The 25491-nt window shown below is 45.0% G+C and overlaps 1 protein-coding gene across 1 annotated transcript in view; it reads right to left on the bottom strand.

Annotated features, from left to right (window-relative positions):
- Positions 1-2905: 2905 nt before the first annotated feature.
- Positions 2906-25491, bottom strand: part of VPS41 (VPS41 subunit of HOPS complex) — an 841276-nt gene continuing 818690 nt past the window's right edge. The window contains exon 29 of the mRNA XM_078688207.1: positions 2906-3255. Within this exon, the coding sequence (XP_078544333.1) occupies positions 3175-3255 (81 nt within the window). The 3' untranslated portion in view covers positions 2906-3174. The remainder of the gene's footprint in view (positions 3256-25491) is intronic.

The raw sequence follows: 25491 nt of genomic DNA, 5'->3' as shown, positions 1-25491 counted from the left end.
GGGACCGGGCTCTACCTGATATAAGAGTATACTACAAGGAGGTCCACCTAGTGATCATCAATGAATGGGGACATACCACAAGAGACCATCCCACATATGCACTGGAGAGGCTTCAATTTTGACACCCTACACATCTACATATACATTACTTATACAGAGGCATGGGCGCTAGCCAGTTGTTGCCAGCTACTCAATAGGTCATAGAAGCCTGGAAGGCAGCAATAGAGACAGATGAAGTGGGACACAATACTCTGGAGAGAAACCCCCCTGTGGGAAGGAACAAGATTGCCAGAAATTGGCAAACACCAAGGCTTTAAACAGTGGGACATGATCGGAATCTCCAAGCTGGGAGATATACTGGTAGGAGATACCCTCGCACCATTTGCCACACTTCAGAACACATTCCAATTAAAGGAAACCCAAAGATATGCCTATCTCAGACTGAAGCACGCATGGCGGGGAAGAGGGGTTGGACACAATAGAGATCCCTGAATTCTCCCCTCTGTAGGGTAGACTTTTGCAAGAAGAAATCTCCAATAAAGCCATCTCATGGTTATACAAAACAATACTTAATAACATCCCTGACAAGTTAGGACCACTCAGGGCCAAATGGGCAAACACTACAGGACTGCTGGAAGACATTGATTGGGAGGCGGCCCTAATGCACCCAAGGGAGGTGACCATAAAGCGGAGGCTGCGTCTCATACAATTTAAAGATTTTACATAGAGTCTACTTCGACAGAGCACAGCTGCATGCTATGGGGAGAGCAGATACACCTGAATGCCTATGATGCAAGGCTGAGCTGGGCATATAGATTCATATATTATGGAACTCCAGTAACAAAGACATACTGGGTTCAGATAATGGGGGAACTGAACAATATACTAGGAGCACAACTGGAACAAGAGGCTAAGTATGTCCTACTAGGAATCCCCACGGAAATAGACCTACCATGTAGTAAACCTCTTTTATGCAACCTACGGCTAGTGGTAGCCAAAAGAGGCATGGCCCGCTACTGGGGAACCCCGACCCCTCCCCCCACCCCCCACACTGACTGAATGGAAAGCTTGTATGGACAAATACATGGTGGCAGAGAGAGTAACATACAAGACTAGGGGTTGCCCACGCAAATTCAAAAAGATCTGGACCCCTTGGTTGAACTACTATGGGCTGATAATGGGAGACGAGGAAGAAGCATTAAGCCCGGCACAGGAAGGTTCAGGGAAAGCAAAAAGATAAGACTTTACTCATCATGTGTATGGAGAGGTCCACACTGCATAAATGCAGCCCTTATTGACTGTAATTGGATGATGATCGCTTCATTTGTTGGTAATATGGCCACCCCATCCTGTGGTGGTTGTAACTTGAAATCCTCCTGTATCTTCTCATGTGACTTGTGTATCCAGGGTATTTGTGTTATTTGGATAAATCAAAACATTTTTTTTAAAAACATTAAAGAGACACTGGAAGCAGGTTGACGTCCTCTTTGGGGTTTAAGCCCTTACATGAAGGAACCTCTGTCTGAGGGATAGCAATGTTTGAAGAAGATTTAGATAGTAGGCCACAGTGAATACAGGTATTCTTTAAAGAGAGTAGCTGAACTGCTTCAGGGAAGTCAAATCAGCCATTTTCCTGCAATTGTCAAACAACCATACTTTAGGTACAAAGACTAATGGCGGCTTAGGTGGAACACTGGTCCTCGAGAACAGATATGAGCCATATTGTATGTGGAAACAATGCTCTGAACTTGACAACTTTCTTCTTCATTGTCTCTGGTGTTGTAGGTGCAATTTTGACATCAACATTACAACGATTTGTGGAGTGACTGAGTCCTAGACAGGGGCGGCTCCTCCAGTATAGCGGAGGAGTGTCACCCCCCACCTGCTGAAAGCCAGCAGAGGCAAAGGACAAAAATAAAATGATAATACATTTTTTTTCTATCATTTCTTTATTCGTCCTGCAGGCTCCGAGCCGTGGGAGGGCCCTGGCCACCCACACTGATGCTGCAGCTGCAAAATTTAGCAGGAGGGGTGAGTGGTGGGCACTGCCAAGTGTGCATGTCGGTTTGGTTGTCTCTCTGGGGGCCGGCCAAAATGTCATGTGGACTTAGCATTTCTACACCCAAGCTGTGTTGTACAGCTGGGTGGAGAAACCAATACAGGCTCCGAGTCTATGTCTGAGTGCCGAACCGAGGCGCTCAGACCAATCCCAGCACTGAACACAGTAATCCTTTTTAATTTTCAACAAAAAAATTGCAAATTGAGATTTCCTTTATGAAAAGAAAACATATTATGCTCCCCTCATCATAGGAGTCTTCTCCCAAGGTGGGGGGGGGGATTATTATAATTATTTTACTGATGCTTTACACTAGGTTTTAGCTGGCGGTAAGAAACAGTAAAAAAATAACTACATGTCCGCCCATCCAAATCGCGACATTTAGCTATTTCTACGACGGCCCTTACTCCCAGGGCTGTTGGAGTAGGTTTAGCCACGATAGAGGCAGAGTAGTGTCCACCTTGGCCAAGTTGAAGGTCAGTCCGCATTTAAATCAGGCGGGCAAACCTTCATGTTGGCAGTACGTATACTATGTTATCGTTTCGACAGAGTATACATACCACCTATATATGAATCGACCCTTAATCAAAAGATTTTAGCAAACATGAGTAAAACATTTTGGGGGGATCCTTTTAATTTCTGGTGTAATATAAGAAATCAAAAGTAAGTTTAGGGAGAAACCATGATGAACAGTCAGTTAAAATCCAAAACATACAATCAACTATTGAAAGAAAGTCAAAGGTGAGTTCTGGTCTTGTTATAATGCATTAGTGGAAGGTGGAAGTCACTTTTGCTAAATGGTGATGCTTAGTATACAATTGTACTATGGAATAAATCACAATAAATATATTTATTTGTCTTAGTTTAATGATTAAATTATTTCAGAATATACAGTGTAAATGACATTGTGTACAAAGCTAAAGAACATTTATATGTGTATACGGCTTTTACAGAGATAACCTATATCTACCTGCTATCCGCCAGTAGACACCCGACAACACAAATAAGCTTTTCTCCTGCACATCTATAGTTTTTCCAATACAATATTGACAACGTAACTTCATATTAGTTTCAGACGAAACATAAAACGACATCCGCAGTATAAGAATGAAGTCATGCTATTTTTTCATCTCTAAAATGGCGCTGCCTGGGCCTCGGTGCTTGGCACTGCATATGTTGCAGAACTGTGCAGTTGACATCTAAAGAGGCAAAAAAGGGAGGTCATTACTTTACAATTTACATTAAATGAGGCAAACTAACATTATCGTGATGGCCTACAAAGAAAAATAACCTTCACAGCAACATCAGATTACCGGCTGCTTCTTGGTAACCAAAGTTTAACAAGGGGAAGGAAAATAACATAACATAACATGACATACCATAACATGTATATTTGTAAAGCGCACGGTCACCATTACCGGTATCTTGGCGCTGAATAACAGATGTTTGTTGTTACCCAACTCAATGGTACTCATTTTATCGACCTCAGATGGATGGAAGGTTGAGTGTACCCGCCGAGATTTGAACCTGTGACCAGAAGGCCGAACACAGGCCCCTGCTGTAGACGCAGTAGTCCACTGAGTCACCAGACCCGGCTTTAGAGACGAGTTGTTCCATTGAACTGTGAAGGATTTTCAGCAAGAAAATAACAATTTCTTAAACCTAATTCTTCCTGTGAAGAGTATCACTCAAACCAACATTACTAAAGTTAATAGGTTTGGCTCTTGCATACTGCATGAATAGAGAGAGAAACACACACTGTCATGATCAAAGGTACTTGCACATTTACAGAGCAACACATCTTCAAAATCCATGTGCATTCATGAACACACTTACATACACACATAACAGTTCATACCTATACCTGTGTGCATAAGCCTACAATAAACCAAGACTACAGGCTATTAGACAATCACCTATAAACACATACACACTGTGCACCACAGACCCACAGTACACATGCAGTCAGAGAGCACACAAGCAGGCTTAGGTAGATACTCAGGACACCGAATATATGCAGAAATGGGCGCAGGTTTCATGTACACTAAAAAGTTCTGCCGAGGGGATACATTTCTGGGACAAAGAGGGTATGTAACATCAACACTAATTTAATCCTTGACATCTTCTTGGTTGATTGAATACGTCCTTCTCCAAGCGCATTCTCTTAGCAAGGTTTGAAAAAACACAAGCAGTGCCAAAGCCAATTGGTCTAAACTAAAGTTAGTGGCCAGCCTTTTGCTATGTTAATGCTTGTTTTTTTGTTTTGCCATGGTTTTTTTATAACACATTGTTGTGGGGCGACTGATTGCTCTCACCAACATTAAAGAAAATGGGAAAAAAGCAAAATTATTATTTTGGTCTCTAAAAGCACACAGTACCATAGTAGCCCCTGGCACTGAAGGGAACTACGTTGTGTGTGGATATGCTGCTTGTTAAAGGGTAGAATGCTATCACTCAGAATGAAGTTTGCCAAAGGCTGAAGTGGGCTGAAAGTTGCCCATGCTGTGTGCTGTTGTCGGCAAAAGAAAAATGTGAATGACAACAACAGACAAATGAAAAATGCTGGTTGAAAAACCTTATAAGTAAATGCATTATATATACTTTTATTAAAATCAAAAGGTCTGGGCTACCACCAGACCTAAAACAACAAGGAGTGGTTGAAATGTGAACAATAAAATGTCATGTGGAGCATAGCCGGTGAAAATTACTTAACTGTATTGGGTTTTCATTGAAGAGTACTCCTTGAACAAGAAGGCACAATATGGGAAGTGCTTTTTTATGTAAGTGGTGGTGAAGGTTTACCTGAGAGTTGAGGCAATACTTCTTGGTAAAATTATGCAAAGATAGCCATGCAGACACACATCAGATGTCAGCAATCATGACACCTCTGGAGAGGGCCTTGGAAGCAACCATAGTGGGCATAGCAGTTCTTGATGCAGAGGATGACTCAGGGAGAAATTGTGCATTTGGTCACTGTCTTGCACTTCTTAGCTTCAGCAAGGCCCACAAAGAGCTGATCATCCACTCTATTGTGATGAATGTATTCAATGCAATTAGACACTGCACCCCTGGGGTCCAGTCTATGAAGTCACTCCTCCTGATTGGCTGAATGTGAAGGAGGGAAGAAACATAGAAGAGTAATAGATTGAGCCATATGAAATGCAGAAACCATCTTGGGTAATAAGGATAGGCAGGTGCAAAATACCAACTGATCCAGAGAGAAAACTGCAAATGGTGGACAGATAGATGGGGCCAGAAGTTCATTGGCCCTGCTCGCGATTGTCACTAACAGAACTGTTTTCAGGCTAAGAACATGAAGAGGAAAACTGCACATCAGATCATAGCAGGAAACCTTGAAGAAAGTAAAAACAAAATGGTCCAAATCCCGGAGGGGATCAACAAATAGAGTTGGAGGGAACGAGCAAAGGGCAAACCTTTCAGAAAACGCACTACTAATGTTGATTTAAACTTGCAAGGTTGATTAGGAAAATGTATGAAGGCAGAGATGCCATCAGTTAGCCCTTAAAAGTGACCACTGCCAGACCTTACTGTGTAAGAGAAAACAAAAATCGCAACAGGTTGGAAAGGCGAAACTTAAAGGGTCATTGCTTTCTGACTTGTACAACTGGACAAACATAGTCTAGCAACTTTTTTTAGGGTGATTTGATGGAAGGTTTTGTATCTGCCAAGATGATAGCCACATCATTATCAGTCAGGTGTATCAGATCCTCCAAGTTCATTTTAGGGAAAAGAGAATTAACTATTCCTGATCCTCTCACAGCTGCTGCAGTAATTTTGACAGACGTTGTATCAGTAGAAATGTGTACAGCAGGCAATGAGATCAGATGAACCTGAAGGCAGACACAAGGGAACCATTTAGAGGTAAATGTATGGGTCAGAACTCATGACAATTTGTGTTTTGGGCTCTGGCAAAGAGATCCATGCTGAACACCACAATCTTGAGAAGATCACCTCCATCACTTCAGGATGCAGTTCCCGCTCATGGTTCTCCAGTGAGAGGTGGCTAAAAGTCCTCTTGTTACAGGAACCCGCTTCAACAGACGAATCACCTCCCAATGAAGGGCCTATGATCCCACATTGTGCTACTGTCTGTTGACATGATGGACAGTGGTGACGTTGTACGACAGAATGTGAATGTAGCTCCCTGACATGAAAGGCAAAAATGCCCTCAATGCAAGACTGACTATCTGTAGTTGAGAACATTATGTGCAGGTGCTGCTCTGATGCTGACCACAGTCCTGTGCACCCCAGTTAAGTGAGGAGGTGTCTTTCAACATGGAGGCCTGAGGCTCTGGAGGATTGACCGACAAAAAGGTTCAAGGGGTCATCCACCAACACAGAGCAAGATGAACGCACTTCAGCTGTAAGTCTCTTCTGTTGCTGGAACCACCTTGACCTCAGATAACACAGAGCGGTGCTCACCCACCATCTGGCAAAATGAAACACCGGGATGTAGAAGGCTATATGGTCAGGCAGACATAAGACCTGCAAAAGTGGGATCCGAGACCCAATCACAAAAGGCAGAGGAGTTTCCTCAATGTTGATTATCCTCAGAGGAGGAGGAGAAGACTTAATACGGTTCATTTCAAGCAAAGCCCCTTTGATGGTTTGCTCTGTGAGGGAGCGAGGTTGGATTTATGGGCATAATTAGTCAAGAAAGATCTTTCAACCTGTAGAGTCAAACTTTTTCGATTCTCTGTCGGGAGACATTGTAGGAAAGGCATTTGTGTTCTGCTTTGAGGAGGAAATGTGGACAACCAGACTTTTCTGTGACAAGTGAGAAGACAACAAGTTGTGGTATTTAGGACAGGACGAAAAATGCCCTGTGTTGAATGGATGCAAGGGCTCTTTCTCTGATGCAGTGGTGTAACACAGGCCTCCGCAGTCCCCGTGGTGCGAGGGCCCCCAAGCTCCTGGGGGCCCCCTCAGCACAGCATTCTGGCTACAGAGCTCCTGATTGAGCCCAGAGTGGGCCTCTCCACGTGCCTTGCAGGGAGGCCCCTTCAAGTTTCGTTATGCCAGTGCACTGATGAGGCGGTCCGTATGATCTCAGCCAAAAAGTTAGACTTTCCAACCACAAAGGTCAATTTCAGTTACAAGGCTTCCACTTTCTCTGAAGCATGACCAGAAGAGGAGTTACTATCTCCATCTGTTGAAGTGTCCACTCACATTTTCTAACTCCTGACTCAAGCCAGCATCATTGCTAAAGGGGACCCAATGCATCATTTTCATGACCTTATGAGAACTTTGAAGGCAACATAGTAGTCGACTCTGTGGGCAATGCCTGCCCTGGTACAGAGGGGTGATGGCACCTTGGTAGACTGCGGATAATTTTAAGGAGCTGTAGCCCGTGAAAGAGTGGCATCTAGAGGCATTGGGGTGGGAGTAACAAAGCCTGCTAGAATAAGCTCCCTCTTGGACGAAGGTTCAGAGGATACTGGAGCAGTCCTGAACAGATACAGCATAGCAGGTTGGATTGATTCAACTTGTACAAGGTTTGCAGAGGGATGCTGAAATTCGGGTCTCACTTGCGTCAAGATTGGTATCTACTCTGATGACAAGGAAGAGTTTGGCACATGAGAACAGCACTGAGATGCAGAATGACCCCCGAAGTAGAACGGTTTTCACGAGGAGGAAGAGGACTTATTTCTATGGCACTTTGTGTTTTTTATGGGAATATCGTTTTGGCGAACATTCCCATTGAGGAGACTTACCTGTGAGTGAAATAGATTGCTTAGGCGTAAACCTGCAGGCCTCAGCTACAAACAGCTCTTGAGCCCTCATGACCTTTGGTGTATGAGAGTGCAAGCAGAACCAAAACACTACACTCAATGGTCATGTGTATCCAAGAAGGACATCTTGTTATAGCATCTGTGATGCCGTTTCAAACCTGAATGTTTAGGAGGACCCATTTGACCTAGTTCCTGTCGAAATGTGGGGAAATTTCATTGGTGAGAAACCGAGACAAATCCTTAGACGCGGGCAATGAGGCATGGAAAAGCAGGAACTGATGGGTGATGCCAGTGCATCGACTGGCACCTAATGTACTCCAGTGTCATGTTTTTTTTTTTTTTAAACTTAGTTTTTATTGCAGATATACACAGTGCATAAACATATTCATCCACACTCCTCCTTTGAGATAAACAAGGCATACTACGTGAAATAACACATTACCAAGCTCTCAGGCCCGCATCCGGAAGTATGTACAACATTGTCCATAAAGGCGCTATATGCATTGTGGAAGAAAACGAATAACACTTTTCATGAGGAGGTCCTTGCATCTGCTTTTCTATTTTTCTCCCCCCCCCCCCACGACCCATTCCCCAACTTGTTCCCGGAAACATTTTTATTTGCTTGCATAGAATTGAACACTATAGTCACGCATGCAGCTGCGCCTCTCCCTCCAATATCATTCCCTCCCTCCCAGGAGAACACACTGTGAACATGCAGTATACTGTATAGTCGTAGAAAATGACCATGCATCAAGATTCCAATTTTCCCTACCCCCCTCCTTCCCCAGCCGCCCACCCTTACTTGGACTAAGAACTCCCCATTAAGCTCAATCATTTCCCAGACCCCCATCCAGTCCATGGTATTGTCTCCACTTAGTCCAGATTCTGTGGAACTTCCTAGGGCACCCTCTGGATTTGTACGTCACCCTTTCAGCTGCCATGTAAAGGTCTAACCCTTGCCTCCATTCTTCCAGGTCAGGAGGAGTAGGAGACCCCCACCGTTTCGCGATATCCCTTTTGGCCACCACCAGTGCTAGGACCAGGAAAATCAAAAGTGGGCGTGGCAAATCCACATCATTGGACATTCCTAATAGAGCCAGCTTCGGCTCCTGCGGCACCGTGACTCCCAGTACATCCTGTAGTTCTGAGAAGACTTGGGACCAGTATATTTGGATCACTGTGCAGTCCCATAGTGTATGATAAAAGCCTCCCCCAGCCCCTTGACATCGGAGACATCTGTCGTTCTCTATCTTCCCCATTTTATACAGCCGTACCCTATCGTAGTATGTCCTATGCAGTATATTATACTGAATGAGGCGGAGCCTTGATTTTATCGCTACCTCACGGGGGTGCATCAGTACTAACTCCCAGTCTAAATCTTCTAGTGGTCCCACTTCACTCTCCCAGGTATCTCTAAGCTTTGCCAGGTCACCCAGCATATTGTTGGTTAGTGTTTTATACGTAAGTGAGACTGCTTTCCCCTGGATCCTCTCCTGCAGGAGCCGCCCCTCTAGCGGAGCGTACTCCGGCAACTCTAACAGGTGTATCTGTTGCGCTTTCCACGCATGTCTAAACTGGGTGTACTTGAACAACTGCGAGCTTTGCAGGCCATAGTCAGCTCTCATTGTTTGGAAGGACTTTAGCTCTCCCCTGGCTATAACATCACCGAAGGTGGAGATACCAATGTCATCCCATCGTTTGAAACCTTTTAATTTGTGTAGCTCACGCAGCCACGCACAATGCCAGAGGGGTGTCTGACGAGTGGGGGTCCTGTCCCAACCCGTGCGTTTCATTGCTTTATTCCACGCTCATAGTGTCGTATGGGTAGCCGGGAGTAGTTTGCGCTGCGTCGACCCTCCGTACAAGTAGTGCAACAGGTTGTGTGTGGACAGTGTGTGTCGTTCTAGGGCATAGGTGGGATGGTCTACCGGTAAGTGGAGCCATTCATTAATTGGGGTTGTGTGTTCCGCCCAGTAGTAAGCTTCCAGATTTGGGAGTGAGATACCGCCACTATATTGGTGTATCTGAAGCGTGGTCAGCGCTATCCTAGGTTGCTTTCCTAACCACAGAAATGCCCTAAGATCCGAGTGTAGTCTGTTGAACAGTGTATCTGGGAGGGAATAATATTCATTTTGAAGGGCGTACAGGCATTTGGGAAGTATAACCATTTTATAGAGGGAAGCTCGTCCTAAGAGGGTGAGTGGCAGGCGTCGCCATCTTTCCATGTCTGCGGTCGAGTTCTGTATAACCCTAGCTACATTTCGCTGGAGTGAGAGTGCCTTATCGAGGGTTATAAAAATCCCTAAGTATTGGAAGCCCTCCGTAGTAGTTATTAGTTGTTGGGGCAGTGTCATCCAGCGTCCACCCCCCTGGGTCATATAAGATCGATTTATGCCAGTTAATTTTATATCCAGACCGGGCACCATAATTTTCCAGCTCTCGGAATAGCTCCGGGATGGTCGTCTCCGGGTCTGTGATGTATAGGAGGACATCGTCGGCATAAAGGGACAACTTTTCCTGGGCCGTATCTGCGTTCGTTAGTCTGAAACCGCTAATTGCTGTGTTCTGTCGGACCCTGGCCGCCAGGATTTCAATGGTGAGTGTAAAGAGAAGGGGCGACAGAGGGCACCCCTGGCGAGTCCCTCTCTGGATCCGGAATTCTCGGGATATGCTCCCGTTCACTCTTATCCTGGCTCGCGGTGCAGTGTAAAGGAGACGAACCCAGGCTCGGAATTTGAGGCCGAAGCCGAATTTTTCTAGTACCCCTGTCAGAAACGGCCAATGAACCGCATCAAAGGCCTTTTCCGCATCAAGGGAGAGGAACCAATGCGGTGCTTCTCTTGCGCTGACCTCCTGAAGCCAGTTGTGTGTTCGTCTGAGATTGAATTTTGTGGCTCTGTCAGGGAGGAAGCCGGTTTGGTCAAGGTGAATCAGATCCGGTATCACCGTCCGTAGCCGGAGCGCCAAGATAGTCGCGAGGAGCTTCACCTCGGTGTTGAGGAGGGATATAGGTCTGTAGGATGAGCATTCCTCTCTCGGTTTACAATCTTTATAGATGGGGACGATTATTGCCGCAGAGAGGTCAGCGGGGAGTCTCCCATCTCGGTAGGAACCCGAGAAGAGGTTTCTCAAGTGCGGAGCAAGGATGTCCGTAGTACACTTAAAAAATTCTGCCGGGAATCCATTGGGGCCGGGGCCTTTCCAGGCCTCAGTTTACCTATTGCTAATGAAATCTCGTCTGTCGTAATGTCAGCGTCCAGGGCTTTGACTGATTCCAGGTCCAGGGATGGGACTTCAACCTGACTCATGTACCGGAGAGCATCATCGCTCGAACTGAAGTCCCTCGCTGCATAGAAACCTTCGTAGTAAACAGCGAAGGCCTCCGCGATGCGCGCGTCTTGATTCGCAAGGCCCCCGCTCGCATCCCTAACCTGTTCTATCCACCGCGCCGCCTCTTCCTTCCTGCTAAGCCATGCTAGGAGTCTGCCCGATTTGTCCCCCACGTCATATAAACGGTGAAGGGTTGCCAGGTTTTGTGTCTTGGCCTCGTTCGTCACTAAGTCCCTGTAAAGCCGTTGTGCATCTACCAGTTTTCTCAACACTAAAGGGGATTTGGTGCACAGGTGGTCTCTTTCAAGATCAACGATAGTCTGTTCGGCATCCGCCACTACTCCCTGAAGTTTTTCCCTCTCCTCTCTAGTTCTACACTTTATCCTGTCTCTCATAACCGGTTTCAGGGCTTCCCAGAGGGTTACTCCTGAGTCCACCGTTCCCTCGTTATCAGCTAAGTAGACTCGCAAATCGGTCCGCATCCCCTTCAGGAATACGGGGTTTTTAAGTTCCCAGGTGTCCAGACGCCAGGTGGTCCCCGGTGTGTAGCGTCTGTGACCTATTTTGATCAGTAAAGGCGAGTGATCCGAAATTCCCCTCGCCCTGTATTCAGCGGTAGAGTGCGTGGTTAAGTCTGGTCTGGACATAAAGATATAGTCTAGTCTTGAGAACGTCTTATGGGGGGCCGAATAAAAGGAGTATGTAAGTTGCTATGGGTGTAGCCACCTCCAGACGTCAGTGAGACCAATCGTGGAAATCATCTGAGCCAGTGGTATCTGGGTGATCTTAGCCTGCGTCGACCCTGTGCGATCCAGTTTCCTATCCATGACATCAATGAAGTCCCCGCCCACCAATTGAATGGTATCGGTCGATTCTAGAAGTATATTTGCCAACGTCTTGAGTGCAGTAGCCTGTAATTTGGGGGGGGGGCATATACTGACACCAGTGTGTATGTGCGTCTACGCCATCTCCCCTGCACTCCAACTCCAGTGTCATGGTTTGAACTGTATGGCACCACCCGGTGGTGCTGGACAGCCATAGTGGCGGAAAGTTTTCCCTCCCAGTCTGAGTCCTCTGGAGATAATTCACAAGGTGAGGAATTTGCCAGAAATAATATCCATGAGAAATTCCCATGATCTATGCAAACACTCTGTGTAACAGAAACAATGAAGGTCATGCAACAAACATACGAAAACCACTAAAGGTACCCAGCAACTATTGTGCAACAGAAAATCCAAACTGTTTTGTTAATCCTGATATTATCAGAACTGCAGAGAAAGGAAATAAAAATGGTTAATGCATTGCCCAGGAGTTAGGTGTCAGTACAGAGAGCCAGGTGGAATATGAGAGTGCATTAACACCTTAAGTTCTGCTCCCTAGCATTATAAATAAGGTCAGGCCAGCGTGGTTTTTATGACAAGCAGGAGTAGGCCCATCTGATATGAATTAAGGATAACAATATAAAACATGTACAGGGTAATGTAACGGGGCAGGGATTGAAACAGACCAGGATTTTGTAGTTAATTGTGCAAGGCAAGCTTCCATGAACACAAATTTTTGAGGTACAGTATTTCAACTCAGAAACATAATTGCAAAACTTGAATTAAATGGGGGAGCAAAGTTCTTTAAGTTGAGAAGAGTAAAGCTTTTTGTGGCGTCCTCTCTATTGCTTCCTTCTATTAGGGCAGTGTTCTTCAATCTGTGGGGCGCGCCCCCCTGGGGGGGGCGTGACACCTTCCCAGGGGGGGCGCGTCCTCCACTGCAATCTGCCCTTTGTTCCCTCCGTGCAAATCTTCTTAGAGGACTCCGGTATGTGGAAGGGGGAGGGAGGGGAGATCGATGGGGCAGGAGGTGCCCGTCCTATTGTCTGGGTAACTCTCCCAGGAGGGGGTTAATTCACGGAGCTGTTAGCTTCAGCTAAAGTGTGAGGCATGGAGTCTCCTCTGCTAAAAACGAAAGCAAACAAACAGACACGCTTTCGGTTTCAGCAGAGGAGACCCCTTGCCTCCCACTGCAGCTGAAGCATTTCAGCTCTATAAATTAACCCCCACCTGGGAGAGTTAGCACTTCCCAGAACGGAGAGAGTTTGAGCCTCAGCATTGAAGCTGAACATCCTGTGATTCTGGGCAAATCACTTATTCTCCCCGTGCCTGACAAAGAAAATGAATATGTCCTCATGTAATGCAACTGGTGCTATGTAAAGTTCTCTGATACCTGATTCAGGTCAAGTTCGCGCTATATAAATCTCTGTAAAAAAACAAAAAGTAGGCTCTGGCCCAGGGCCCCAGCCTTTCAAAGGGGGTGGGAGTGTGTGTGTGTGTGTGTGTGGGGGAGGGGTGGGGGTCCTTGAATCATTTTAAAACACAATGTTGTAAATAGCGTTTTTCAATCATTAATTTTCAATGTGTATAAGTCTATAACATACATTTTGCAGACAAAATGTGTTTATGCATCATGCAACATCCATATAAAAAGTTTATTTTAGATCAATACATGACCTCACATATTTGAAATAGAAGGGTGTGACAGATTATTTACAGTAATATTAGTGAACTGCTGTTGTGTTACAAACTGAAAACACACATCACTATCCCTGAATATCCTATGTACACACATTTAGTATTTGACCAAAGAAGGCATGAAAGAGCTGAGACTAGATAATAAAATCAAAGCTGGTCTGAACAGGGGCCCCAAAAATACATTTGGCCCACAGGCCACAAAATCCTTAAAACGTCCCTGAAAGTTTCTTTTAAAATTACACAGGAAGGCGCGCAAAATGCCAGTCAGCCATGTGTTTAAACAGCTTGCAAATTGCTAAATATAGTTATAAATAAGTATGTATTCATTTGTAATGTTAACGAGCTCCCGGTCCCCCCTTCTTTTTGTCGATTCATTTGTAATGTGACTTTTTTATCTTTGCTCCCTTTTATTATCAGTCATTGATCATTCAGACAGCCCTAGAAAACAAGTGGTGTTTTGAGCTGTGTAATAAGCCTCTGTCATTTCACCACACCCACCCACTCACAAACCTGCAGTTTACTAAACACTCTTATTGTATTGAATGGTATTCGCTGAATATGCCCGGAATGTGCGCGTGGCGGTCGAGTCCAGAAATTTCTGTCAGGTGGTGGGGGGCCCAACATCTAAAAAAATTCAGCTGGGCGGGCTCAACCTACAAAAGTTTGAAGACCTCTGTATTAGGGTGTAACGTAAGAACGTGGTCAGGAAAATACTAGGTTCCATCTTAACGAGAAGGACACTGTGCACCAGTACCCCAAATGTACACAGACCTGTACGTCTCAAATGAGAAACATGGGACCGAACTCACAACTTTCATGTGGCTCCAGAGAATGTTTTTTATTTATACATAACCACCATTAAAGTGCTATTGACAACGTGTTCTCGTTTATATGAAAATAAAGGAGACTCTTGGAAGAAAACAAAAGCTATACAGATTTGGGGCATATGTAACAAGCCTTTTTCCCGTTCGCAAACGGGTCGAATCTCAGAATCGGCATGTTTGTGAACGGGAAAAAGCCTTTTGGGATGTATCATCCTAAAAGGCCATCGCAAAATAGGGAATTGCAAAATTTGCGATTCCCTATTTTGCAAATGCATTTAAGGAATCGCAAATTGCGATTCCTTAAATGTAATTCTGAAAGCACCCAAATTGTACGAATTAACTTAAGAAATCGCTAATTACCACCAACTTCAAGTTGGTGGTAATTTGCGATTTCCTTGAAAAATGTACTTTTATGCATTTTTCAAAGTGCCATGTGGCGCACATACATGCCCTTAGGGGTATGTATGTGTGCCACATGAGCACCCATGAATATTTCAGGGGTGCAACAGGGTGTCCTGTCCTGTGTGTGTGAAGAAAGTACAAAACAAAAGAGAGGGGTTTATCTTGCTTACAGGTAACCTAAGGGAGATTTTCGGGGGCTAAAATAGCAGTTAGAAAATGTATGCTTGTGCCAGGCCCTACAGATGCTGCATTTGCTTCAGTTGATCACTCTCCTTTAGTGCTACCTTCCTTTTTGAGTGATTGGCTAGGTGAGAAGTGATCCCTGCGCTCTGTTTCGAAACTGAGGCTTTCAAGTAACTAATGTCTATGTATTGGTGACTTAACTTTTTGAGGCCTAAAATCATACGGATGGAAGACGTGTCTTCCGAAAAGGAGGCATTATCATTCTGACAACTCACCAGAAAAAGTGCATATGGTCTGCATGCTGCATTTATTGTCTCGCGCTACAGATCTTGGTATGGTTTCAAAACTCGTAGAGGATTAGAAAAGTTGCAACTAGACAAAGGTGACAGCCTGCGTCTTAGACAGGAATGTGTCTAAGCTAAAAGGATGCTTTGCTGGGAAAGTATACAGAATTCAAGCGTGACAAAAATAGGTACAAGGGTGATAGCATTTAAAACGAGATGCCTTATTAATAAACTTAGCTGGAAATCGAGGCTAAATTATAAGCTAAAGGTCGAAAAGCATGTCTGGTCCAGAAGGTCTGTTAGTGTCGCAGACTGGGTAATAATTCTAAATAGTTGCATAAGGGAGTGTCTTCCAAAAACTGAATGCTGTATTGTCAGAGAGGTATGCCCCTTCGCATGCATTTTAAGATACTCGGATTCTCAAATCCTTTAACTAGATGGAGTTCTCAACTGTTTTATCAGACAACCCTGACTGGTGGACTGATTTGATGCCTGCCTAGTTTAGTCAAGTTGCCTATGAGGGAGTCTGCCAGAAAACTTAGAAGGGTTCTATAGTGAAGCCTGTCACCAAAAAACGTTCCTCTTTTAAGCCTAGCAACATAAACGTTAATTTCACTGACATGATGTGAGTTAGGTTTTTGCTAAGCTGACTTTATGGGGTTTTCTTGGTGGGGTTTAAGAAGAAGGCAAAGTTGAGTCAAGTGTTCTGGGATGGATTCCATTCTGGAATAGAACCCTTCATCAATTTTTAGCCCTAAAGTGATAAGCATATATTTAATCTTTTAAGCTACCAATAAATCCTTGTTGTTGCTTTGCGGACAACTGGCCCACTTTTCGCCATTTAAATAAACAAGTTATATTTGGTAACTTTTTTAAGGATATTTGATTTCCACCTGCATTTACTATTTTTTGTATTATCCACAGGCGTTGGACTGGATCTAGTACGTTTTATTTGAGCAAATGGGCGTTAAAGCGCCTTGTTTCACAGTTGTTAACGCATCGGCGGATGTGATGTCAGTTCCACTTTATTTTCCTGTGCCATACAGAACAAACATTTTTTTTTATGAACAAACACCAAATGGCGATTCTTCAGAATCTCAATTTGGATTTGCAATTGGGTGCTTGGAAGGGGTGTATTTTGGGCATCCTTTCAAATACCAAATTACAGTGGTAATTATTAATGTTTTGCAACTAAATTCATGGCGCAAAGCATTAATATTTCACCACAAATATCAAATTGGTGGCTACTTATTCACAAATGGGAAGGTGACCCTACGGGACCTCTTCTCCTTTGAGAATTAAAAAACATATATGTTTCTTTTTAAGAGCAGGCAGAGATCTCACAGACCACTGCCTACTCCTGAAAAATGGGGTGCATTGAATGAAAAAAAAAAGATTGCTTTACTTAAAAGCAATCACAGGCATGGTGGTCTGCGAGTTGCCTCATTAAAATTCTTGAGGTAGGTCAATTTGCAACTCACTAGGAATCGTGATTTCCTAACTGCGATTCAGGAGAAAATTGCATTTTGGAAATCGCTATTCCCACTCTTAATACATTTGGTCCCACAGGAACTAAATATTAAATATTATATAAGACCAAAATCTATCTTGCCAATACAAGATTGAGTATTCATCATAAAACCATTACCCCGGTTAGTAACTATTTTTGGAGGGTCACGTCAGTGACCCATTATTTCAGATGCCAAAACAATCAGAGGCATGCTTTTGTGTACAAAAAGAAGAGCTGTACCACATATTGTCAAAAAGCAGCCCCACAGCGGCCATCCACATTGAACTAGTAATGCTGAAGGAATGGATGGAAGCTTAGGTTGCTGCCTGGAACATATTCAGGGTGGCAACACCTCCGAAAAGACTGGAAGTTGCAGCTCTTTCCTAGAAGTGTAATGCACCCAGGTGCCATGTTGCGGGTCTTCGTTTGAAAACTCGTAGCAAAGCTGTTTGCAATAAGCAGCTATAAAAAAATGTCCTTGTGAGATCAATGTGAAACCTGCATGTGGGGTCTTGATCTGACCATGATCCCTCAGCTTGCGACATCTACTTTTCAATGCACCCGAAGACCATCAGAGAGTGGGATCCCCCAGAACAGTCCTTTTCTCCTTTATGATAGCTTTCCTGACAGGAAACGATTTCCAAAAGTGACTTCTCACAAAATAACACCAAAAACGATAGGAAGGGGAGGTCTTTTTCAACAAGGAAATATACCACTCCTGTGACCCTTCCGAGACTCAACACCTTTCCTTGATGCCAGTCTCTTACTTGTCATTGTGGCTGGTTGCCATAAAAAAGATGACGCCAGAATTTCGCACTCCATCAGCTGACCCTGTGTAGGTTAAAGGCTTTCATCAGGTCATGAAGGACATATTCAGGTCAGCCTGACAACCTACCATCTTGGCCACCACAATGGTGGACCTTTGCCTTTGGATGTGGTGAATCCAGACGCTCCAACATGACACTACCATCTTTGTGCCTCTAGAGGCTCTGGTTTCGGCACCACTTTAGAGAAAGCCAATGTCTCAAAAGTTATAGAATACAAACTTGGTAGAAGTGGTTTTCCATAAGATCCACTGTGTACATTAAACAACAAACGATAACCCAGCACTCAATAGGAAGTACGTCAACATTAGAAAGCCCATAAAGTAAGGATATATATTTATGATTCAATTGTATGGTTTATTTAAGAAAAGAGGTCTCTGTAATCATCAGTACATTCATATTGAAACACCCATCTTCAGTATGTTCAATATTGGATAACAGCCGAAATGTGATTCGTCACAAAGCAACTTTTCAAGGCTAACAATAGGTAAGTAAGGTTGTAAATGCGAAGGCTCCAATGGAAGCCGACCCATAGTAAGGTGACATGTCTATGATGAACCAAGTAGAAGATTGTTGTTGGTTAAAAATCATAATTTAAAATCCTACCTTATCGTGAAGTCGGATTTTAAGTTACAATTCTCAAATTGTCACTTTCAGAAAGTTGGCATTTTCTTGCCTTCTCCATTTGGTGTGTCTGGATCACATGACCGGGTGTGTGAGACAGTTGGGCGTTGTCTATTCCTCCTAGACAGCGACACACAACATGGAGCTGGGGTGCGACTGGATGGGCTATCCTAGAAAGATAGGAGGGAGGAGCTTGGCCCAGCACCACTTACACTTGAATAGGCTGTGTCCTGTCTCCTCCCAAAGGACAGCATACCCCTGCCATTAGCCTGGAGCCAGGGCCATGAAGGCGGGGCGCCTGTGCATTTCTGTGGCATGCCTCTAGAAGCTTCTTCCCACTTCAGACGCACAATTGAGTACAAATACTGGACCTCAGACAGTTTACTTCTGAACCTGTGAATACTCTACCAGGAAGAAGTGTTGTACTGCTACAAGAACTGCCACTGTGCTGGACTGCTGCTCTGAAGACCTGCTGAATTGCTGTGCTGATCTGCTGCCCTCTGGCCTGGGTGAGAAGGTCTGGACCTGTATCTCTTGAACCCAGAACCCAGAGTGACTCCAAGGGCTAGTTGGGTGGCCTCCTGATCTGAAGCCACAGGTACATGACAGGCTTCCAAACAACCTTGCACCTGCACCTGGACTCTGCCATGTGTAAGTCTACTCTGCCAAGTGGTGCCACCCTAGTCCTAGACCCTTTGAAGTGGGCTCAAGGTGCTCTGCCAGCCTGTGGATCCAGCAGACACCATGCATCTACTGTACTGCACAGCACAAACCAGAGCAGAACCGATGCATATTTTCAGCTGAGTGGGTTGGACCCTTTGCAAAGACCCGCATTGTCATGGTAGCCTCATTGGAACAGCCACTACGCGATGCATCTTCAGTGCAGGCCCTAAATACCCATCGTCGATGAAAGCCTTGACGACAACGCTGGACTTCGCATACCAAGCCCATCAACTAGATCCTTGATGATGACACAGACCCTCGCATAACAGCCTTGTCACATCTTGAAACTAACACATCGCTTCAGCTGCACAACACATCTTCAACGTGGATCCTCGCAAAACTCCGCAAACCAGGGTTTAAGGCATTCTGTTCAGCAGGCCCAACTGGGTCCCTGGAGCTGGTCCGTGCTCCATTGCAGCCTGCCTGAAGTTGTGACTTTGTTCCTGTCTACACAGTTGGCGCTTTGTGGTGTGTGGTGCTATTTTCACTAAAATCTTTAAAACTCATAACTTCAGTTCAACTCATTGAATTTGTGTAATTTTGGTCATTTTGTTTATTAATGAAAGTACAATTTTTCCAAATTGGTGTGGGATACTTCAATGTGTGGTGTTTTTCACGTTATTTCTGTGTTAAGTATTTACCAAATACTTTATACATTGCCTCTAAGTTAAGCCTGACTGCTTTGTGCCAAGCTACCAGAGGGTTGAGCACAGGTTAATTTAAGATTGGCTTGTACCTCACCCTGACAAGGGTTGTGGTTGCTGCTTGACCAGGGCTCACACCTCCAGTCAACCAACAACTCAATTTCTCACAGTTCCAAACCTGGTGCCCACGGCATCACTTTCAGCACCATCACTGGAGTCACCCCTGGATCCAATGGCCCAAATATTTGTACAGAGGGTGGAACTTTTCCGATTGGATTACAATGCACTTGCAATGCCTGATAAAAAGTAACAATGTTTATAATGGAAACTCTATCTTTCTCACCTATTATCACCTGAATTATCCCATGTATCAAAGCTCATTAATGCTGGTAGACGGGTCTGACTCTGTGTCGGAGCCAGAAGTGGTGCCAGGTGACATCACTGAAGGCATATAGCATTCGCTCTGGCACAAAAATGTCAATTTTGTACTGTTTTTTTTCCATGCCTTTGATGCAAACAGATGGAATGACTTCAAACAGAGACGGTGAAGTACAAAACACCAGTTGGAGCCTTATTACTACTTTCCCTGTCTATCCAGCCATCAGACGGGGAGTTGGGTGAGATTGGTGAGGAATATAGAGTATCCACTAGCAATATTGTTACTGAAGATAAGTAACTTTTTTTTCTAATTGATACTTCCACTGTAGATCCATCGCATGTTGAATAGATTCACAAGCAATCCCTTTCCAGGATGTGGGCTGATGGATAGTCAGATGAGAACATCTTGCACACAGATTTAGCAAATTGCTGTGCACTCCAGAGTTCAACTAGTAGTATTTGGTGAACATGTGCAAGTACCCCCATGTCACCACCTTGAAGATCGCTGCAATGGGAACACATCTTGCATGAGTAGAAGTCAATGACTTGCCTCTGGTGGAATGTGCCTTGTTTCTATCTAGTGGCTTTTTATTTTTGCAGGGGCTTAGTACATTTTGATGCAGATGATGATCCATCAGTACAACGTCTGCTTCTGAAATAATTTGCCCTTCCTACTGCTACAGTAGCCAAAAAGACTGGTTGTCCGACCTGATGACTATTGGCGGTTGATATAGCAACTAATTGCCAGTCTAGGATCCTAGGTGATGCAACCACTCTTCCTCCTTCATGAGATGGGACAGGGAATAGAATGGTGAAAGAGTGATGGAATGACCCATGTGAAAGGGAGTAACCAGCTAGATCCTACTCTGGGAATAGACTGGGCTGGTTTGATCATGGGTGGTACGGGGATGAATCCATCGTCAGAGCTGATCGAGAGGAGGGCACAAGAACAACTCGAGCTCCGAGGATGAAGCTCCTGTGAGAGGGCGTTTGAGTGACTTACCTTTTGAAGACGGTCAGTGTTTTTTGTACTTTTCCAATCCACTTGAGGAATGAAAGGATGCTGACCTCAAGTGGGCCTGGGATTAGCACCTGTGTCGCTTGTCGTTGTGAGCCCACACCATGAAAACGTTTGCCTTTCTTTCCTTGATGTCCTGGGTTGCATACTGAGGCAAGACCGCATGACTTAGAGTCATGGCCTGACCCAAGGCACCATAAGAAGATGGAATAAGTATTGGAATAGACCTCTGCTTTTCACAGTCGCTACAGGGCTTACAGTCTGAATGCATCAGGAAGACAATACATCAATACTGCCTTGAAGCTACAGCCCACAATGTGCAACAGAGTGAGTGCTTTCAGCCATAGCAAAATGATCTGCGATTCACAGTCAACGAGGCAGCACATGCTGAGCACATCGGTCCTGAAAATGAGAGAGCCAATTAGATGGTTGGTCATCAGAGAGATCCCTTGAAGGTCGAGCAATCTCAGAACATTGTGGAATAGCACCTGCAATCGTGCTTATTAGAGTGCCACATGATAGTTATGCTGTCTTTCAGAATCTGGACTGGCTTCCCCTAAATGGAGTGGAATAAAGCCTTCAGTGCCAAACAAATGGCATGAAGCTCTGAAAGACTGATATGGTGCTTCTTCTCTTCTGGGGACCAAAGGCCCCTGACTTCCACCTACCCCAGGTGAGTGCCCCAGCCCAGGAGGAGGCTACTGTGAGCTGGGTGGGGTAGGGACAATGACCTGCCATAATTCAGGCTGACTTCTGCTGGCCAACATTAATGGTCCGGGGCTGCCTCTTCCAAAATACAGATGCTTTCCGAGCGACAACCCCAGTGCTAGGCCCACTGCAGAACTTCCACTGAGGATCCCACAAGTGCCAAGGGACGAGAGAGACCAGCAGGATGAATGAGACCAGGAAGCCACGGATACTTAGAACTATAGATGCCGCAACCCAGGAGAGAGCCCGAAACATCGGGATCATAACCTGATAGCCGTGGACTCGCTGCGGTGGTGGAAAGGCCTTTTGAAGAAAATCTTCTGCAGCAGGTGGGATTTTTGCTTGTTGATGGAAAATCCCAGGGATGACAGCATTATGACAGTTAAGATGTAGGTGGTCTACAACTGACTGCAGTAAGCCTGCCATCAATAGATAGATGTTGGGGTATGGAAATAGTGTATACATGACCTACGAATATCACCACCATAACCTGCTTAAACAACTGGGGGACGGCAAGACAATACATTGCAATGGTTCAGACCCCACCACAAAGCAAAGAAAAAAATTGTGGGACTGCAGGATGGACACATAAAAGTATCCATTCTGCAAATCTACCATCCAGTCCCTTGACAGTGAGGACCAGGGCCAAGGTCAACATCTGGAAATTATCCTTCTGAAGGAAGATGTTTAGTAATGGAAGGTCTAATATCAGCCTAAACCCTCTGTCCTTTTGGGTACCAAAAGGTTCCAGGAGTAACAACCTCTTTCCCTCGCTGTGTCTGGAACTTTCTCTATGGTCACTTTGGCCAACAGAGATTAAACTTCGTGGGCAAGAGTGAGTCATGATATGCTGATCTCTGAACAAAAGCAGGATGAACAGAAGAAGCAGATTTAAAGGGGAGAGTATAACAGTGCTAAAGCACCTGTAGCAGTCACTGGTCTGAGGCAACTTCACACCAGCTGGATAGGTGAAAAGCCTAGCAGTGCATGGTCATGGGAGGGGGAATCAAAGCAGATTAGCTGCAGTTGCAAAAGGTGATGAAGAGGAAGAGGAATGCTGTCCTTGCTGGCAACCACGGCCTCGGCCACCATATACTCAGAAGTCACAAAAATTCTGTTTGGGCTGTTGCATGGGCTGCGAGGGCTGCCTTTGGCAATAGGTGAGACCTCAAGAATATTCTCTGTATTTTCAATAGTGTTGGTGGAATTGATGGACTGGAGATAGCTAGTTTGAGGAGCGGCTGTAGCCCTGCTGTCATTGAAATGCTACAGCAGAGAATCAGCTTTATGTTCAAAATGTCAGCAGCTATCAGATGGAATGTCCATAAGGGACACCTACACATTCCCCAAAAATTGTTGTGGTGTGCATTCAGGCATGGCTCTAAATTACCACACTGGTGCCAACAGCGACACAGACCATATTATGTAGACTGGCTATCATCATATACTTAGCTATGTTGTGTCTGTCTTGAATTGTTTGAGCAAAAGCGCTTCTGACTTTCCCTGGGAACAGCTGCTAAGATTTCGCTGGCCATGTCCCAGAGAGCATGCACACTGTGACCCAGGGTTTCAAAACTGTAAAGTCAGACTGACAGATGAGAGGCTCGCTTCTTGAACACATCTACACACTCAGAGTCCCTATATGGCAGCGCAGAAGAGGAATGCATTGGGGTTGAAACTGCTGGTGGAATCCTGAACCAACTGCAAAAAGACTGGGTACCCAGGGGCAGGTCTACGATACTTACCCACAATGCAACTTACCAGAGGAACCAAGCACAGCTTGAACAAGGTCGCCATCAATTAATTGTCAAAGCTTCTTTAAAGAGAAACACGAGTTCTAAAGTGGCATGCCGAGACTGGAAGACCTCTGCCAATAGGTTTGCCTTTCTCTCCACTGTGGTTAGGTAAAGCTCCAACACTTCTGCAACTCTGCTCACTACCACTGTGAAAAATGCATTCCACTCTGTAGCCGGCCTTGGTGAAGACTCCAACTCTGTCTCAGAATAAGTATCCAGACCACTAGAGGACTGTATATCTAAATATAGCCCAGCATCAGTGCAATGAGGAGGGGGGGGAGAAAATTATCTGCTTTCTTCTCATCTTGTGTAATGTTTTAGAGGCCCGTCACAGTGTCCAACTCTGACCCAAATAGGTTCTCTAGTCTAGCCTGGTGTAGAGGGAGTGGAGCTGATGGGAATGCTCCCAAGTCGTGGGTGGTGCTTTGGTTATCTCATAAGAGGTCATCGAGCAAGTATGGGTCAGTGTCAAAATTACATCAATGCCAATGAAGTAAGAGCCAGCGCAGGAGCCGATGGGTTAGGTGTGGCTTTTGGCACATGTGTGGGCTTTCTTAGCCGACTGGGACAGGCTCTGCTTATTGAAAGCTGACTGGGGTCCTGCAAAATTCTATGGGGCTTGAAGGCACTCCAGAGGGAACTGGCATCTGCCGGGCAAGTTGCCTCCATGAATGGCCTGCACTTGCTGTTGGGTCAACGATGGTCTAGGGAACATGGGGTGTACCAGGACCAACTTGGAATGGGTCCTTCAAGTGTCGACTCAACGACTCTTCCAGAGCGAGAGTGGCATGACATGACCAACTTGGACTTCTTGTGGTTGTGATGGGATATGTCCACAGACTTTGCCTTCAACTTACCTGACAATGGTAACTTCCAGGGGAATTGGGACCTGGAAATGAACTGGCCCTGTGATTTGAAGCAGTAGCAATTCTGATGCTTGGAGTGTGATCCGCCATGTTTCTTGTGCTCTGGGATGTGCTGTTTCACTCCCTGATGGACTCCAAGCGCATCAGAAAGCAACTTGTTGCAAGTTCGAAAAATGATTAGTGCCTGTCTATCATAGGCAGACTTCATGCACCTCTGCGAACAACGTCTGCTTCCAGCAGTCACAGTTTGAAGCCTATAACCTTTGGGCAAGACATTTTCTCTAGAACACTTTTGTGAAGAGAATGATTTAGGAGTCTGTAATACACAGAAAACGTCTGGGGGCGAACCTCTGGACCTGAGCAGAAGGGCGTAGAAAGAAACTGATATCCGCATGCAGAAATGGCACCTCTATACAGGTCAGTGCCATTAGTTCCAGAGGCGGTTCAATGCTGCCGCAGAGTTTATTGGCACAACTTTTTGGTGCACTGGAGCAATTGCTGGAAATATCTGGATCTAGTCTGGCACCTGAGGGAATTCAAAAGATGAGGAACCTGCAGTTAGAAGTATGCATCAAAAAACCTGCCCCAAAATTCATTTATGCGGGTTACTGAAATAAACCTGAGAAGTGGGTAGAGTTGGAAGGATTTCGCACTTTTCTGATGTTCTACAGTTTGCTTCACCTCTTGCTCAGCGGGGCTAAGCAGTCACATCATTAAAGGTCTATTTGCCTACCTTTTCTGCATGGATGCGTCTTCTTCCCAAATCTTCTTTTTTTTAAGTCGGCACCCATGGTGTGCTTTCTGATAAGTTTACTTTATTCACTACCTTTCCATTCATTGTTCCACAGTGGTATTTAAATTTAGTGTCAACATACCTCATGGTGTCTCCATTTGAGAAAATGCAGTTACCCAGTTCAACCACTGATGCACAAAACAGTTTTATTGGTGACAATAACTTTGGCCCATGAGGTTGATGAACTTCAGACCCTTTTGGTCCAGCCTCTTTTCACAGTGTTTTACCACGATAAACTGGTGCTTTGCTACTACCC

The sequence above is a fragment of the Lissotriton helveticus genome, chromosome 4_1 (assembly GCF_964261635.1).
Source record: "Lissotriton helveticus chromosome 4_1, aLisHel1.1, whole genome shotgun sequence".
Taxonomy (NCBI): domain Eukaryota; kingdom Metazoa; phylum Chordata; class Amphibia; order Caudata; family Salamandridae; genus Lissotriton; species Lissotriton helveticus.
The sequence above is the reverse complement of the archived record's forward strand: the minus strand, read 5'-3'. Positions and strand labels throughout refer to the sequence as shown.